This window comes from Girardinichthys multiradiatus, chromosome 13 (genome assembly GCF_021462225.1).
Source record: "Girardinichthys multiradiatus isolate DD_20200921_A chromosome 13, DD_fGirMul_XY1, whole genome shotgun sequence".
Lineage (NCBI taxonomy): Eukaryota > Metazoa > Chordata > Actinopteri > Cyprinodontiformes > Goodeidae > Girardinichthys > Girardinichthys multiradiatus.
In genome coordinates, this window is record NC_061806.1 from 15,572,673 (window position 1) to 15,591,827 (window position 19,155).

Here is a 19,155-nt window from a genome sequence, read left to right on the forward strand (position 1 = left end):
TGGGCCAAGCTTCAGCTTTAAGATGAGCTAACAAGGGACTTTGGAAACTTTTGGTATGAGTCAGTAAATGACAAAATGTCACACATGCGGTACGTCTCAGCTGAAAGCTAAAAGATTTAACTGCACCTAAAATTTACAAAAATTTGTTTTTGTTGTCACGGTCATCAAGCTATGATAATTTTGTTGCTTTTGTTGTTGCTACCTTTGCTTTTTTTATTTGATAACATTAGGTTATTTGTTGTCTGTATCTAAATAAGCAGCTTCCTGTAGCTCTCTTCCCTCTAACATTTTAAGCTTTTAAAACATGACACGAGGACTTTAAGTAGTTGCTGTAATGAACTGCACGCATTTTTAAAGAAATAAATCCTGCACTTAGTTAACATTTAGGATGAGAATCAGATTTATTGCTTTCAACCACACTGAAGTGACATCTGCGGTTCTTTGTTTTTATGGTTCACATTTGATTGTAAAAAACAAAAATAAACTAAAGAAACACCTCAGTATGTTATAACAACTCACCTGAGTTTTGTACAAGCTGTGCCGCTAATGGAAAAACAGAAATGAATCACCCAATTTATCCTATCAATGTAGCCTCTGAATTGTTTGTATTTTCTTTTCAAATATTGGAATTGAATTTGGAATTCTGTTATTGTAGTGATTTGATAAAACCTCAGAATTACAACAGGGGACACTTATTGCTTTCATTTTTTCTTATTTAAATTCAACAAGTGAATCATGCCTCACACACAATATTGAATGGATGTTTTTTACTACAAGTTTTGTCTGTGAAATTGCATTAAATGTAGACATGTCACTACTACTGTCCCATTGTTTCTTTCTTTTCTATGACGTTCATCTGCCTTGAAGATGCCTGTTGAAATTTAATTTCAACTAGAGAGACAATGAACTTCTATAACTTTTAAGTTTGAAAGCAGCATGGTAAAATCTGTTTTTTTTGTTTTTTTTTCCCACCCAGTGTTAAAGGTAATGAAATGCAGCATTACCTGTAAAATAACAAACATTCAGACCTGCTGTTCCTTTGGTAAAACCTCACTGCAATGCTGCACATTTACAATCTTTATTTTGCAGCATCTGCTTTTGTAAATATGCATAATGTTTGTGACAATGAAAAAGTTTATACAAAGTTTATAACCTTCACCTTTTACTTGGGAAACAGAATGATAAATTGAGGGACAGACTTGAAAATACTGGGGAAGACAATATGAGACTTATGGAGGTCAAAATTTTCTCCCACAAGAGAAAAGCGCCACTGTGTTACCTTCTTCGCTATGCTCTGTTCTAAGCACCACAAACCGGAGGCGATGAGGATGACAGAAAAAGAATAAAATGTATCCAAACGAAGTAACTGATGGATGACATGATGGATAGCACAGCACCTTTTCCTACAGTGTGCTTGAAAGCACGTATGTGCATCTGTATGCTTCTACCATTGGCCCATGTGTGGTAGAGAGAGCTGCAATGATGTATAAGAGCATTGTTTGCCATTTCAGCAGTAGTTCTGCTTATAGGATTCCGACCCCAGGGACAGGCCAAGTCCCCCAGTGCTGTGAAATATGGGCCTGCTATAAAGAGCACCTCAAGGTTGCGGTTGTTGGCTTAGACATGAGGAGTTGGGAACCAAAGGGATGACAAATGACACTATTTCTGGAAAGAATGGGCCTTAAACCTAAATTAGTGTCCAAACTAATAACCAGAAGATATACCATCAATGTTGGCTAGGTTTTGTGTGACAGTACCCTATACAGGTATGGGACCCAACATGCTTTTCTTCACCGACATACATGTGATAATGTTGATGCCGTCTTTAGAACTGCAGCTAAAAAACATATCAGAAACAAGCATTCCTCTATTTTATATTTTGCCTTCTTTCTCTTGTGGATTTTTAACCTCCTTTTCAGTTGCTGCTTTATCTTCATTCTTTGTTAGCGAGTACAGTCAACTTAGTCACAAAAGTAAGAGCCGAATGTAGTTGTCCTGGTAGACTTTCATGGACGGATGTGTTGCATCACACGAGCGTTGCATTTATGTTGAGTCAATCATTGTATTCTAACTATGAAACCTCAACTGTACTATCTAAAGCAGTATGTACTGTATTATGGCCCAAAAGCGGAAAGCAACGTGTCTTTTGATATTTCATGAGGTCGCTTTTGTTGAGATCCTGATAGAAAGATTTCCAATGCTCTCCTTCTAAACTCAGATGTTCCAGTTTTTCTCATGGTTTTCACTTTCCATATCACTGCACTGCAAAATCAAGGGCAATAGGGATGATTGCTACCTGCATGCCAGAAGGCCCCCCTGTGGCCAAGCTGTAGCACCCAAGCATTTGTCCCAGCAACTAATATGCTAATGAGAATCCTTGTACATGTGCTAATCTGGTAGTGATGGAACACAGGCTTTAATAAGGTAGCCTTTGCAGATCAAAATAAAGGCTACAGCACAGTGGAGCTTGAAAGTGACAAGTTACTCTATCATTAGAAATCAGATTAGGCCAGAGGGAAAGAACCCAGGTACTAACCAGGTATTTTAAAAGGCAAATCAGTGCTGAGTAATTTAGGGCATCCTTGGTGTGTGAGCAGGTGTTCTGCCTTCAACAGATGATGGAAAACACCTGCTATGAATTCACTAATGGTATAGCTTGCAGCTGGAGTCCTCCACCCCTAGTGAGTTGCTTGTGATTTTTACCCTCTAAAAATCTCATCAGAAAAGTAAGGAAATGATGTGGCTGATATGCATCCATTCTAGCCAAAGGGGCTTACAGGAGCATATATATATTCAAAACTGCAAAACATTTACCTAATAGCAACATTATCGAATAACACATTACTAATATTCTCAAAACAGCAATGCTTGCAGAAAATTTACGGTGTAAATAAACGAGATATGATGCTGTTGGAACTGCTAATGTAAGCTTTCTTCTTAATGTGACACATGTCTTGTGCAATTAAACTGAAAAATACGCAAATCTGTTAGAAGGAAACATGCCCACTCATGTTCAGTATTACTGCTGGTTTGGTCATATTTGGACGGCATATATAATGTATAATGAAATTCACAAACTTCTATAGATTTAGCTAAAGGAGATGTAAATTTGTTGTGTGGATACCAACTAACAGAAGATTTAAGGGCAGTGAGACAGGAAATGCCAAGGCAAAACAGACTCTGAAGCTAGAAGATGTTATTAACATTTTTTTTAGTAAAACTGTTTGTCAAAGGAATAATTGAAATGCATATTCTGTATTGGCAACACAAGAGGGACAGAGAAAGTACAGTAAGTCACCTTTATTCATTACAGTGTGGACTTTAAGGATGACTGGAGTTAATTCAAAGCAGGAAATTATCTTAACAATAAATACGACCCACCAAGCTTAGGAAATAGATTAAACTGTGATATACACTACCTGGCCAAAAAAAAAGAGTTGTCACCATAAAACAAAGTTCACACACTCTAATATTTCTTTGGATAGGCTTTAGCTTTGATTACGGCACACATTCGCTGTGGCATTGTTTCGATAAGCTTCTGCAATGTCACAACATTTATTTCCACCCAGTGTTGCATTAATTTTTCACCAAGATCTTGCATTGATGATGGTAGAGTCTGACTGCTGCGTAAAGCCTTCTCTAGCACATCCCAAATATTCTCAATGGAGTTAAGGTCTGGACTCTGGTGGCCATTCCATGTGTGAGAATGATGTCTCATACTCCCTGAACTACTCTTTCACAATTATATCCTGATGAATCCTGGCATTGTCATCTTAGAATATGACCGTGCTATCAGGGGAAAAAAAATCCATTGGTGGAATAATTTGTCAGCTACCCTCATTCTTTGAACACATACTGTTGCTGAACCCAGACCTGATCAACTGCAGGAAACCCAGATCATAGCACTGCCCCCACAGGCTTGTACAGTAGGCACTAGGCATGATGGGTGCATCGCTTCACCTTCCTCTCTTCTTACCCTGATGTGGCCATCACTCTGGAACTGGGTTAATCTGGACTCATCAGACCATATGACTATTAAACATAGCCCGGAGTTCTACTGTTGTTTTTCTTCGATTTGATTTCACCAAACATTTAAGTGTCGCCGATCACGATCATTCAGGATTTTTTTCCGGCCACATTTCTCCTCGAAGACAATGGGTCCCCACTATCCTTCCAGTTTTTAATAATGTGTTGGACAGTTCTTAGCCCAATTTTCGTAGTTTCTGCAATCTCCTTAGATGCTTTTTTCTGCTTGATGCATGCCAGTGATTTGGCCCTTCTGAAACGGACTGACATCTTCCACGACCACGGGATGTGTCTTTCAACCAGGTTGTTTAAGAAATGAGAAGCATTGCACCAGTTGGGGTTGAATAACCTGTTGCCAACTGAAACATAATTGCCCATGCAGTAATTATGTACTTACACTGCAAAACTATTTTTTAGATGCTATTCAGGTTTTTTAAGAAATGATGTTTGGGTTAAATAAGTTGTTGCCAGCTGAAACATAATCGCCCATGCAGTAATTATCCAATGGGAGGCTCGTACCTATTTGCTTAGTTAAATCCAGGTGGCGACTTTTTGTTTTGGCCGGGCAGTGTATTTCAAGTGTTCATTTCTGAGAAGGTTGATGATTATAGCTTACAGGTAATGAAACGTTAAATTGCAGGGTTTCTAAAAAATGTTAATATTGCACGAGACTAAACATTTATATATGTAGTAAATATTTGGTGGGGTTTTCTTTTGCATTAATTACTGCATCAGTGCAGCTTGGCATAGAGATCAGCCTGTGGCACTGTGGTGGTGTTAAGGTAGACCATGTTGTTTTAATAGCTGCCTTCAGCCCAACTGTGCTTTTGGATCTGATGTCCCTCACCTTCCTCTTTACCTTAACAAGCCACTTTTTACTACACGTTTTCTTTCCAGTCAACTTACCATTGATATTGTTTACTAAAGATTTGGTGAACAGCCTGCTTATTTGGCTTTGACTTTTTTGTGGCTTATCCTCCTTGTAGAGCAAAGATTGCTATAATAACAGTGTGACGACATTTAAGGAAAGGTGACTTATTATTTCTTTGTGTCCTTTCCTTTCTCTCCAGCTCTGCCCAGTTACACTTGTGGTAATCCTGGCCAGCTACTGAATGGCTATCAACAGGGGTCCACCTTCAATATAGGGGATAAAATCCGCTACAGCTGTAGCCCTGGCTATGTGCTGGAGGGTCACACCACACTCTCCTGCCTGGCCACTTCAACTGGGACCGCTGCCTGGGATTTCCCCCTTCCCTACTGCAGAGGTAAGTAGCATGGATGCCTGCAGGGCTACAACTAATAGAGGTCTTTAGGTCTAAACATGAGTAAATATTGTCTATTTATTTACCCTGAGGAAAAAGGTTTAATATGTAGCTTCATGATACTGAACATAATTTGTGATTATCTTTGTTATCGAAACAATTACCGCAAGAAAGGCCATGATAAATACAAAAAAGTCTTAAAACCTTTCTTTGTTTTAGCATGAGCGAATTATTGGTTTTCTCTTATCTCTACAAGCCATAAATACTTTAGCCTAAGTAAAAACTAACCCACACAATTAGCCTAGCTTTTCTTTTTTGTTGTTCACCAGCTGATAAAATTCATCTTCTTACCCACACACATTTATGTGTATGTACAATGTTTGCTGTGTTCAAACTGATATCTTATTAACGATGGCAGGACCTCATGTGTTTGCTCCCAGTCAGGTGCTTTTGCCAGTTGTCCTTCCCTCAGAGTTAGCAAGAAGCACCCTGTGGCAGCAACACCTGCGAGTGTGCGTTCTCTGACCCAACATGACACAGTTTTGAGACTAAATAATACAACACTGATTGTCAGAATTTTACATTATTCATCTTTGTACCAGAATGAATTTCCAGAACCGTACCGGATGCACATGTTGTAAGCCTGTGAGCTTGCATGTTCATGAATGTCCATTTGCGGCTCTTGTGTGCAAGTGTGCATGTGTGAGTTGCCTTGTATCCATGTGGCCAATGGTTTGTGTCAGACCACTGAGACACTATACCATCTGTAGACAGGCCGGGAGTCAGGAAGCCTACAAAGGAGCACACATGGTTGGGCATCATCCGCCAGAACAATCCCCACCCACCCATCACATGCAGGCTCTTACCCCTGCAAGAAGAGACTATTGTTGGTGTTTTTTGTCATATTTCCTTTGTAATTTCTTTAACCTATGTAAGAAAAAAAAAAAAAAAAAAACAGCGTCTGGAATTGTGTACAATTTAATTTGTGTTTTCCGAGTCTGGATCTATGGGAATAGAAAATGGAGTATGGAAAAATGCGTCCATTCTCAGGCTTTTGTGTTTATCCTTTATATTTTCTAAAATATCCATCTGGCCATCTATTGTTCTATGCTTCCTTCCTCTGTAGTTTTGACAGTTTGTAGGTTTTGTAGATTGCAATATTTAAAGCCTGACTAAATTAAAAAGGAAAAAGGAACCGAGGGACTTTGGAAATATGAGTCTGGAAAAGTATATATTTTTGACATGGAAAATGTGTGGAAACCTCGTAGTAAAATGACATGAGTAACAATGATTATTTTCTTAAAATAACCAATAATTAACAAAACTAATAGTTTTGCTACTTTTTTCCTCATCAGGCCTACAAAGTCTCCCCCTTTGGAAAGAAAATTGTCAAGCACTCAGTGATGTGATTAGGCCACCTTTTCAACTGAAATTACACACCAACAAGTTTTAGGAACTAGCAATTTTGCTGTGATTAATTGAGGTCCCTTCGAGGCTACATAAAAGTCAACTTGTACACCTGAGTGCACTTTCATAATGCGCAAGTGTATTGTTAATGTCACTCCAATTATAGTGCCTGCCCATATGTGGAGGTATAAAGCTCCCACTTGAGTTTTTAGCACGGAGCACATTTTGGCATGGTCACCACTTCGGACTCAGAGTGCCAGCAATGTTGAGCCAAACATTAACTACAGCTGATGATTCCATGCTGTTCCATCCTCATCAATTTGTTTTTATCTGTTTTCAATTAAAACACACTTTAAGAACAGTCTATAAAGGAGACACACCTTTTCTTTCCAAGGTTTTTGTTTTGCCTTTTTAGCTGTGTAGTTTTTCCTATTTCTACAAACCCTGCGATACAAGTAGTTGAACTACTTTTAGTAGTTGAACTATTTTAAAGGTAAGTAGTTGAAATATTTTAAGGGTAAATATGAAGTGAAATTCCCAGGTAATAACCACAAAAGATGAGACAACTCGAGCTTGAGACTCAGACTTGAGTAGCACTTAAGTTGCAAAAATAAAAAACTAACACTTGTGCCCTAAGAACTTGAGACTTGACTTGGACTCCTCGGGCCTCAACTACGAAGCGTGCATACGCACCAAACCTTGCAGCCCAATGTTTTATGCACAACTCGGCATGTACAAAAACAAACTTTGCGTGAAAGTGTGCGGAATTCCTTGAAAACTTCTGACCTGCCATGAAAATATGCGGCAGCCAAGCAAACCTCAACAATAATAATCTACAGAGAACTAAACCTCCCCTAAATACATTGAAATAAGACTCCATTCAGTTTTATTTAATTGGTGGAGTGTCAAACCTGATGTTTTTTCATGAGTTTGATCTTTTATGGTTTAAAACCAAGCGATGAAACTTAATCACATTTAGCCTCATACAATAACTTAACATACTGTACCTCAGAAAATTATGGAAACAACCTCAGAATGTACACTGTTAAACGTCCTTTGTTTATGTCACATAAAGATGTAAATTTGCTGTGGGCTGAGGAGCATAAATTGCATATGAATCATCTAAGGGGCACTTTCATTCTCACTGAAAAAGAAAACAATTCAGGTTTGATTAATCCTACGGTGGACAAGGTGTAAACAATTACACATGTCCATAAATAATTGCGTAAAGTTGCGTGTAATTGTGAAATGATGGCAGCTTTGGCACAGCTGGAGGACATCCCCATGGAAAAAGTCGTAGGGAGCATTTTTTTTAGAAATCGTACTGACCTGCTGACACATGATGATGCTTGGTTTATTAGCCGGTTTAGATTGCCCAGGCAACCTATTTTGGAGCTCTGTATTGAACTGGCCCCAGCGTTACAGAGGGAAACCAGGAGGAACCGTGCATCTTTGGTGCTAGTTCATTTAAGGGGCATTTTTATTCTCACTAAAAAAGAAAACTGTTGGATCAGCAGATTAATTTCCAAACAAGTCAGGTTTGATGATTCCTACGGTGGACAGGTTGGAAACAATAATACATGTCCATAAACAGCTGCATAAAGTTTTAAAGTTGCATGTAACCTGCTTCAAGGACCCTGCACAACTTCTTCTTTGTCATTTTCTGGCAATTGACTTAAAACGATGTGGTGCATTACCGCCACCAGCTGGCTTAGTATGTGCACCAGATTGTCACTGACCTGGAAAGCTGCTTGTTGCAGCTGTTTAAAAGTCAGACACAGCAGCCGGCAGAAATAAAATGTCTATATCTATCTATCTTTATAGTAAATGAGAAAATGCTTTACAAAACACTCCCTGGGTCCAGGTTGTTGACCGGCGTCTGGGCTTTGGGGACCCCTGCCCTAAACTGTGGCTTTCATTTGCAGCAAGGAGCCAATTTCCAAATGAAATCAGAGCGATGGACTGCACTGATACTGCCATAAGGGCACCATCTGTAAGTGAATATGCATTTGTGAATAGAAAGCATTTTCATTCAATATATGTACAACCTATTTATAATGCGCAAATGTGTCTCACAAATGCAATGGCATGTTGGCCTGCTTAACTCATGATTAATTTATTCCATAATAATTATTATAACCATTCCAATTATAATAGTTGTGTTGGGAACAAACCTCAGGCAGGCTCTGTGTGCGATGGCTGGCTGCTGGGTAATCTTTCTATTTATTTTATCTGACGTCCTGAATGGTTTTAAAGTACTTCACATAGTGTGTGCGGTAACAGTCTTCGTAATAGAAATATTGGAGGCATATTCACGTCATTACAATAATCAGGCCACAATTATTAAATTACTTTGGATAGTTTAGGAAACAAAATAAACTCAACTTACCTCCGTCACTCTCTCAATGCTAAGCTGCTTCAATATTATAAAACACTGATGGCTGAAAATCAAAATAATTAAATAAAAGCACTTACTGTTCTGTTTATTTACAGTCATTTGTTTACGTGCTACACATTGCATGTTTCATTATTTTATAATGTATACCCTATAGTTGAACATCTTTACTATTCATAACTGCGAACAAAGGTTTTACATTTTTGTTAAAATTTCGCCGACTCAGAGTAAAGAGAAGAAAACATGCCAAACAAAATTTAGTGCAATACACAATGAATGAGTGGACAATATGAAGACAGGGTGAAACAGGGGTTAGCTAAGTGATTACAAAGACAAAAAGCACTTTGTTTGATTCATTCAGAAGTTCAACATGAACAGATTTTATTATCTTTGGCCTATTAATAGGCATAAATGCCTATTAATATTTCTGACAGGGTAATATTACATTTAATCTAACAGAATATATATTACATTTGATCAAATATTAAAATACTATCAAACAACCTTTAGCAGTTTTTCCTGTATGGTGAATTAAGTGTTAATGATAACTATTAATACATAAGATAATCATTAAATGTTCATGTGGTAATTTAGGCGTGAGGTCAAACAGTAAACGTTTGAATTCCTAACCCTCAGCAATGTAGTTATAAAGGTGCTCTAGATGTTATGGATTTGATGAGATTTTTTTTCTCTGTCTTTAGAGACCTATGAGTTGGCTGTGACATATGGTGAAAGATTTGAGACTTAATTTGGACTTGCCCTTTCAAAGATTTTATTCCAAAAACTGCCAAAAGAAAAGTTGCTCAACCACATTGGTCTTTACTTCAGTGAAAAACTATTCTAAAGAGAAGTGCAATGAAGAATATTTTGAGAACCCTATATGGAAATTGGACTAGAAAACAAGTCCTGGTGGCCTATTTGTGCATCCTACATTTTACTACAAGTCAAAACTCAGATCTTAAAATCACCTCACAACCTATTGGTGTTCTGATTGAAAATTGAAAAACCTGTGGAGTTTGTCAATTTCTGTGTTTAGTGACCACAATACCTCCTATAAGCAATACAAATTAAAAAAAGTATTTCTCAGTTTGAACATTGAAAACCTTTTCCAAAACATTAAGTGTAACCATGGTTGTAGTAGAAATAAAACATGACAGAAGTTTAAATAAACAGCTTATTTGTGTAGCTGTTACCATGTTTTAAATGTATATCAGCCCTATTGGATTTTGGGGGTGGTTTGGTGACAAACCAGTTGGTATTCAAAATTCAGGGGGATTTTCAATTTATGCGCCTTTGTCCTTAGAAATTCTTACATCTGAAATGTAGAGTGAAATCATACATGCGTTTCCACTGGACTTATATTTTTTGTTGTTCATTGACAAAACTTAACAAACTTAAAAGGTCTAACTCCTGTTGTGTTGTTAGTTGCAATACCCAGTATTGACAGAGGCAGTACTTATGGATTTTAAATACCCCTGCTTGAAGATTTTTGACACTAAAATCTACTTCTCTGTGTTTTTATGTTGAATGATGTACATAAACAACCATTTTTTATTTATTTAATGCCTTTAAAGTATATATGTTTATTGATTGCATGCAAACGTTTTTCCTCCCGCAACATGTAGTTTACAACGGTGCTCACAGGAATGAAGCAGCCCCTGGGAAACAGTGAAAGTGACAACCCTAATATGCATATGTCATGTAGTTTAACATTTCATTTTAACATTTAGTCATAGGTAGCAGGTTTTTTTTTTAAGCATTGATTTCAGATAATGAATAAGTAGTACATCTTTGGTTTCATTGCTGGATTTTGTTCCACTTGCATATGGTGGCCAATTGCAGCTGGAGTGAGCTGAGGGAGATGAAGAGTCAAGGTGAAGGAGAGAGGTTTGAGTCAAAAGAGATCCTTTCAAGTGTGAGGAAACATTCTTGCGTAGAATGTCAATGTATTTCTTTACGCGTTTTCTGTGTGCTTTCTGCTTCCTGTCTCTCCCACTGCAACAATCACCTGTCACCCCTCATGCCATCTTTCTCTTTCTTTATTGTTCACCATCTTTCCACAGTTTTTTTTTTTCTTGCCTGTCCCTACATGTCACCTGTCATCCTCTTCATCCCCTGTTCTCTTCCCTCTTTTGTGATTTCCCTTCCATTGAAAATCACACCTTAGGTTTCTGCTCGTCTATACTTACTCTCGCCCTCCTTTAGGGGGTTCGCCTTGGTGACAGTTTGGATGGATGATGGATGAGCTTCTGAGGTCTTTGCCTGCTCATTGAAACATTACACCCACTCAGATGTTTGGCCACTATAATCTATCCCACTAATACACATACAGGTCCTTCTCAAAATATTAGCATATTGTGATAAAGTTCATTATTTTCCATAATGTAATGATGAAAATTTAACATTCATATATTTTAGATTCATTGCACACTAACTGAAATATTTCAGGTCTTTTATTGTCTTAATACGGATGATTGTGGCATACAGCTCATGAAAACCCAAAATTCCTATCTCACAAAATTAGTATATTTCATCCGACCAATAAAAGAAAAGTGTTTTTAATACAAAAACGTCAACCTTCAAATAATCATGTACAGTTATGCACTCAATACTTGGTCGGGAATCCTTTTACAGAAATGACTGCTTCAATGCGGCGTGGCATGGAGGCAATCAGCCTGTGGCACTGCTGAGGTCTTATGGAGGCCCAGGATGCTTCGATAGCGGCCTTTAGCTCATCCAGAGTGTTGGGTCTTGAGTCTCTCAACGTTCTCTTCACAATATCCCACAGATTCTCTATGGGGTTCAGGTCAGGAGAGTTGGCAGGCCAATTGAGCACAGTAATACCATGGTCAGTAAACCATTTACCAGTGGTTTTGGCACTGTGAGCAGGTGCCAGTTTGTGCTGAAAAATGAAATCTTCATCTCCATAAAGCTTTTCAGCAGATGGAAGCATGAAGTGCTCCAAAATCTCCTGATAGCTAGCTGCATTGACCTTGCCCTTGATAAAACACAGTGGACCAACACCAGCAGCTGACACGGCACCCCAGACCATCACTGACTGTGGGTACTTGACACTGGACTTCTGGCATTTTGGCATTTCCTTCTCCCCAGTCTTCCTCCAGACTCTGGCACCTTGATTTCCGAATGACATGCAGAATTTGCTTTCATCCGAAAAACGTACTTTGGACTACTGAGCAACAGTCCAGTGCTGCTTCTCTGTAGCCCAGGTCTGGGGAATGCGGCACCTGTAGCCCATTTCCCGCACACGCCTGTGCACGGTGGCTCTGGATGTTTCTACTCCAGACTCAGTCCACTGCTTCCGCAGGTCCCCCAAGGTCTGGAATCGGCCCTTCTCCACAATCTTCCTCAGGGTCCGGTCACCTCTTCTCGTTGTGCAGCGTTTTCTGCCACATTTTTCCTTCCCACAGAGTTCCCACTGAGGTGCCTTGATACAGCACTCTGGGAACAGCCTATTTGTTCAGAAATTTCTTTCTGTGTCTTACCCTCTTGCTTGAGGGTGTCAATAGTGGCCTTCTGGACAGCAGTCAGGTCGGCAGTCTTACCCATGATTGGGGTTTTGAGTGATGAACCAAGCTGGGAGTTTTAAAGGCCTCAGGAATCTTTTGCAGGTGTTTAGAGTTAACTCGTTGATTCAGATGATTAGGTTCATAGCTCGTTTAGAGACCCTTTTAATGATATGCTAATTTTGTGAGATAGGAATTTTGGGTTTTCATGAGCTGTATGCCAAAATCATCCGTATTAAGACAATAAAAGACCTGAAATATTTCAGTTAGTGTGCGATGAATCTAAAATATATGAATGATAAATTTGCATCATTACATTATGGAAAATAATTAACTTTATCACAATATGCTAATATTTTGAGAAGGACCTGTACTTACACAGGACAAAACAGTGGCAACATGTAAAAAAAATACCGCCTCTCTTCACTTTTAAGTACGACACAGTTGCCTACTAATCTTCAGGTATTTTAGTTACAACATACCTTATCAGGCATAACATTATTACCAATTGCCTAACAGTGTACTGGTCCCTTTTTTTTTGCTGTGGAAATAGCCGGAGCCTGTCTTCAAGATGTTAGCAGGAGATCCTGTAAGTCCTGTACATTATTAGGTGGGGCCATCACGATCAGACTAGTTGGTGTAGCATATCCAACTGTTCCTCAAACGGTATGTAGGTTTGCATTAATTCAACCTTCACCTTTTTGTAATAATACTGTATATATACACTACCTGTCAAATGTTTTAGACACACTTTCTCATTTGATGGTTTTCTTTATGTTTATGACCTGTGAAACTGTGAAAGAACACATATGGAAGTATGTAGCAAATGAATAATTGTAAAACAACTTGAAGTATGTTTTTTTTATTTTAGATTCTTTGAAGTAGCCGCCCTTTGTTGTGATGACTGAAATATTAACCTCTGGCCGTCTCTCAATGAACCACTGGGAATTTCCTTTAAAGTTCTTTGGAAAACCATTTTAAGTGTTCACCTCATGAAGCTCATGGAGAGAACGCCAAGAGAGCAAAGCAGTAATCAAAGCAAAGGGTCGCTATTTTGAAGAATCAAAAATATAAAAATGTTTAAAACTATTTCACATTTGTCATTTACTATGTAATTCCATGTGTGTTCATTCACAGTTTTGTTGCCTTTGGTGAGAATCTACAATGTAAATAGTTATGAAAAAAAAGAGACCCATTAAGTGAGAAGGTGTTTCTAAAACTTTTGACCGGTAGTGTACATATTTACAAAAAAATATATATTTTTATTTCTCACTTTATACATTTATACCTAATATATCTTTGTTGAGAGCAAAGTACAAACAAAGTCAATTTCCTTGTTTGTGTGCGCACCAACTTAGTTCAGATTCAGAATCAGCTTTATTCGCCGAGTTCTGGGGAATTTGAGGTCAAAATCAACATTTCAAGGTCAAATCAACATCTCAAACTCAAACAACTGTTTTGTGGCAGGGCATATTGCGCTACTGAAAGACGCCACAAAAATCAATAAATTCTGTTTCTCTGACAGGCTATACAAGGTCTAGAGTAGTAGTAGTAGTGTTGCATTTCCATACAAGATCCAAAATGGATGGCAGTACCCAACATTTTCCAGCAAAGCATTGCGCGATGCCCCACAATGCCTCAGCTGGTTTGTCTTCTTCACAAAATGTATTTTGGTATTTCCCAGGTAAGTGACCATACCACTTACCAATCAAAAGGATCAGAAAGAAAACCTGATTCATTTAAACAAGCAAACTACTTCGATTGTTCAATAATTCAGTTGTCAGCCTGTCGCTGGTTTCACCATTGTTTTTCTTAGGACCACTTTGACATATCCTGACCACAGACTAGGAACAATCCATGTATGCTGCAGTTTTGGAGATGCTCTGATGCAGTCATCTGCCCATGACAAGATGGCCTTGTTCAGATCTTTAGGCTTTTTTTCAGCTTCTAACACATCAGCTTTCAGGACAAAATGTTTACTTGCTGCCAGAAACATTCATCCAACTGCCTAACAGTTGCATTGCAGAGGAGATGATTTTATGATTTACCTTATCTGGCAGTCATACTGGTCTGTCTGATCAATGTACAGTGCGTTGCGAAAGTATTCGGCCCCCTTGAACTTTTCAACCTCTTGCCACATTTCAGGCTTCAAACATAAAGATATAAAATTCTAATTTTTTGTGAAGAATCAACAACAAGTTGGACACAATCATGAAGTGGAATGAAATTTATACGACGTGTCAAACTTTAAAAAATAATAAACTGAAAAGTGGGGCATGCAATATTATTCGGCCCCCTTGCATTAATACTTTGTAGCCCCACCCTTTGTTACAATTACAGCTGCAAGTCACTTGGGGTATATCTCTATCAGTTTTGTACATCGAGAGACTGAAATTCTTGCCCATTCTTCCTTGCAAAACAGCTCGAGCTCACTAAGGTTGGATGGAGAGCGTTCGTGAACAGCAGTCTTCAGCTCTTTCCACAGATTCTCAATTGGATTCAGGTCTGGACTTGACTTGGCCATTCCAACACCTGGATACGTTTATTTGTGAACCATTCCATTGAAGATTTGGCTTTATGTTGTGGATTATTGTCTTGTTGGAAGATAAATCTCCATCCCAGTCTCAGGTCTCTTGCAGACTGCAACAGGTTTTCTTCCAGAATGGTCCTGTATTTGGCCCCATCCATCTTCCCATCAATTTTGACCATCTTCCCTGTCCCTGCTGACAAAAAGCAGGCCTAAACCATGATGCTGCCACCACCATGTTTGACAGTGGGGATGATGTGTTCAGGGTGATGAGCTGTGTTGTTTTTATGCCAAACATATCGTTTGCATTGTGGCCAAACAGTTTGATTTTGGTTCATCTGACCAGAGCACTTTCTTCCACATGTTTGGTGTGTCTCCCAGGTGGCTTGTGGCAAACTTTAAACGAGACGTTTTATGGATATCTTTGAGAAATGGCTTTCTTATTGCCAATCTTCCATAAAGGCCCGATTTGTGCAGTGTACGACTGATTGTTGTCCTATGGACAGACTCTCCCACCTCAGCTGTAGATCTCTGCAGTTCATCCAGTGATCATGGGCCTCTTGGCTGCATCTCTGATCAGTCTTTCCCTTGTTCGAGATGAGAGTTTAGAGGGAAGGCCAGGTCTTGGTAGATTTGCAGTGGTCTGATACTCCTTCCATTTCAATATGATTGCTTGCACAGTGCTCCTTGGGATGTTTAAAGCTTGATAAATCTTTTTGGATCCAAATCCAGCGTTAAACTTCTCCACAACAGTATCTCGGACCTGCCTGGTGTGTTCCTTGGTCTTCATGATGCTCTCTGCGCTTTGAACAGAACCCTGAGACTATCACAGAGCAGGTGCATTTATACAGAGACTTGATTACACACAGGTGGATTCTATTTATCATCATCAGTCATTTGGGACAACATTGGATCATTCAGAGATCCTCACTGAACTTCTGGAGTGAGTTTGCTGCACTGAAAGTAAAGGGGCTGAATAATATGGCACACCCCACTTTTCAGTTTTGTATTTGTTAAAAACGTTTGACACATCCAATAAATTTCATTCCACTTCACGATTGTGTCCCACTTGTTGTTGATTCTTCACAAAAAATTAGAATTTTATATCTTTATGTTTGAAGCCTGAAATGTGGCAAGAGGTTGAAAAGTTCAAGGGGGCTGAATACTTTCGCAAGGCACTGTATAACCTGCAAAGTTATTCAAAAGTGTAAGATTTTGTGAAATGGCCTTTGAGCATGTCAGTGCCACATTAAATAAATAACTTATTATTTAACTGTCTGCTTTAAGCTGAGTTGCTTTGATAAATTAATTCTGAATTAATTGAACTGAATCACTTCCCTCATTGCATTAGTTTGCATCATGCCCTCCACCCTTCTTCCTGCTGACTGTAAAACCAGTGTAAGGCATTTTGAAACCTAAAGACTGCTGTGTTTTGGCCTCTGGCAGAATTGCAGACAATAGAAAAATATGCTGTAATTCACTGCAGTATTTTATTATGCTGGGTTACAACACAGTGCAGGCTGCTACAGCAGACAGCTGTGTAATCACTGTCTTTTAATTCAACATGGTGTTACTTAAAAACTTCCATCTGCAAGTTTCCACAAAATGAAGGTCTTTGTTTAGCTTGGAAGATTTTGTCTTGGTGAATTATATCCATGTTGCAATTCAACATAACTTTCTCTAAATATGAAAGGCCATTAGGGGGTCATATGAAAGAGAAGCAATATAGCCAACTGCTGAGGAGGTAGCCAGCTGACCAAGGTGGAAGGCACACAAAATGTAATGTGCTGGAAGACTAAGGTGGAGCAGCAGAGCAGTTAGCTAGGTACAGCCTAGAGCTGACACACATGAGACAGCCATACCAAAGCTGCTAATGTGTTGTCACTTGACGAACAATATGGATTATTTACAGATACAAGTAAGAGATCACTCTGTTTTTCTTTACGACTGCCAATGTTGCAATCTTTATTATAAGTCCAACTGGACCGTGTTGTTCGCAGCTACCATCCCTCCTTGCATTTGACGAAGTAGTGGGTTTTCTGCTGCTTGTCGTGGAAATCTGAACAAAAGCAATATAGGGTAGTAGAAGTGGTGAGGAAGTAAGTACAACAGTTGGATGCAAAGGAGACTTTGAGTGCAGGCTGGTTAAAAGGCCTTGCTGACCAAGAAATCAAACTAATTCTCAGGTCCCCCTACAGCTTGGGCTTCACCATCATGGTCATCAACTTTATTTATAAATAATTTTAACACCTGCCACAGGTGAAACACAGTGCTGAAAATCAAAAGCAATAAAATAACAAACAGGGATTTAATAGGAAAACTAGGCACACAATAATAAATTAAGAAACCTGCTACAAAACACATATATAATACAATGCAAAAAAATTGATAAAAACAATACCTGTACAAAATTAAGTAAAATCAAATCTCCAAATCTCAGCTGGGTTGGCCAGTGAGTAAAAGTAAGTTTTCAAACGAGTTTTATAAATGGGCATTGAAGGTGCCTGTCGAATGTGCAAGGATAGAGCGTTTCTTAACTTCGGGGCCCCAATAGAAAAGGCCCTGTCTCCTCTAAGCTTCCGCTTTGAGCTGGGAACCACCAGGAGCAACTGATCAGCGGACTTAAGGGACCGATTGGGGTCCCTTCAGGAAATGTGATACTACCTTCTCAATACAACTTTGCTAAACCCCCAACTGTATGTATGTTCCAGGGTTTGGACCTGGGTTTGGACCAAGTGTGGACCTTGAGAAGAGATAAACACTCAAGTACTTATATTTCTCAAAGTGAGGGTTCTAAAACTCTTTATGGGAGATGTAAAGACTTGTGGGTTGACACTATCTGAATACTTGCCAGAACTGCAGTTTCAAACTGTTTTCTTATCTCTCCAATGGCCAGCTCATTTAAGCTTTGCAGCCTCCTAACTAAAGATGAACTTGTAGCCGCATTAAAGCTGCAGCTTGTGTTTATTGACCTTTCTACTTTACCCGCTCTGCCACTGTTTCTATTTTTCTGTACATCAGCAGTTATCTCTGAGATTCATGTTCAGGATTATCATTGTGCCACAGTGGCATGGTATTGAGCTTTCTGAACTGAACTTTCTTTCTGTGCAGCTGATGATGGATGTGGAGGGACACTGCGGGGCCAGAGTGGGGTGATCACCACCCCCAATTACCCAGCTGAGTATAACAACAATGCTGACTGCACCTGGACTGTACTTGCTGAACCTGGAGATACCATAGCCTTGGTTTTCTCTGACTTTCAGTTGGAGGATGACTATGACCTGCTGGAGGTCAGCGGTACTGATGGACCTTCACAGTGGTGAGTAATCTATCAACAGTATTTTAACTAGAGCTGAATAGTGAGAAAGGAATGAATGATCCTCTAGCATTTGCCTGCACATTGGATCCTGCGTGAACATGAACTATGCTTGGAGGTAGGTGGGTGTAAAATAGGTTATTTTAAGCTGAATCATAGCAGTCTGAAATCTTTTGAGTTCTCTATAAAATAAAATCACCAGATAACAGTAATTTATTTGATAGGCACTTCCTAGCTTTCAAATTATGAACTCCTTTGTGGTGTATCATGTGTTTGGTGGTTCTAATGTGTAATTTGAACACTTCATCTCGGTTGCACACTTTCACTCATTCTCTCAATTACTGAGTCTCACACAAACACACATGCTGAACTCCATTGATGAAAAGGCTGGATATCCTGGCGTCAGTGTGGGTCTCTCACCATCTGTGGCAGCTCCTCCTCTCTTTGACAACTCTCTCAGCTCAGGAAGTAATTAGTGAGCTCAATTACCACCACCAGCCATATAGGGGTGTTTTATACACAGTACTTTCACTCTCACAGAAACACATTAGAGTCCACTTGAGTATGGGGAAGTGCACATATTCAGAGTTTGCTTTACACTACCCCATAAATGTGCTGGTACTATTAAAAAATGTTGAAAGAAGTACCTGATAATATACTATTCACTACTTAAAAAGAACATGGTTCACAAAACCATA

General features: G+C 39.0%; 1 protein-coding gene across 1 annotated transcript in view; it reads left to right on the forward strand.

Annotated features, from left to right (window-relative positions):
- csmd2 (CUB and Sushi multiple domains 2) overlaps positions 1–19,155 on the forward strand; it is a 358,433-nt gene that overhangs the window by 105,749 nt on the left and 233,529 nt on the right. Inside the window, exons 4-5 of the mRNA XM_047382994.1 lie at positions 5,097–5,291; positions 18,253–18,460. Of these exons, the coding sequence (XP_047238950.1) occupies positions 5,097–5,291; positions 18,253–18,460 (403 nt within the window). The remainder of the gene's footprint in view (positions 1–5,096; positions 5,292–18,252; positions 18,461–19,155) is intronic.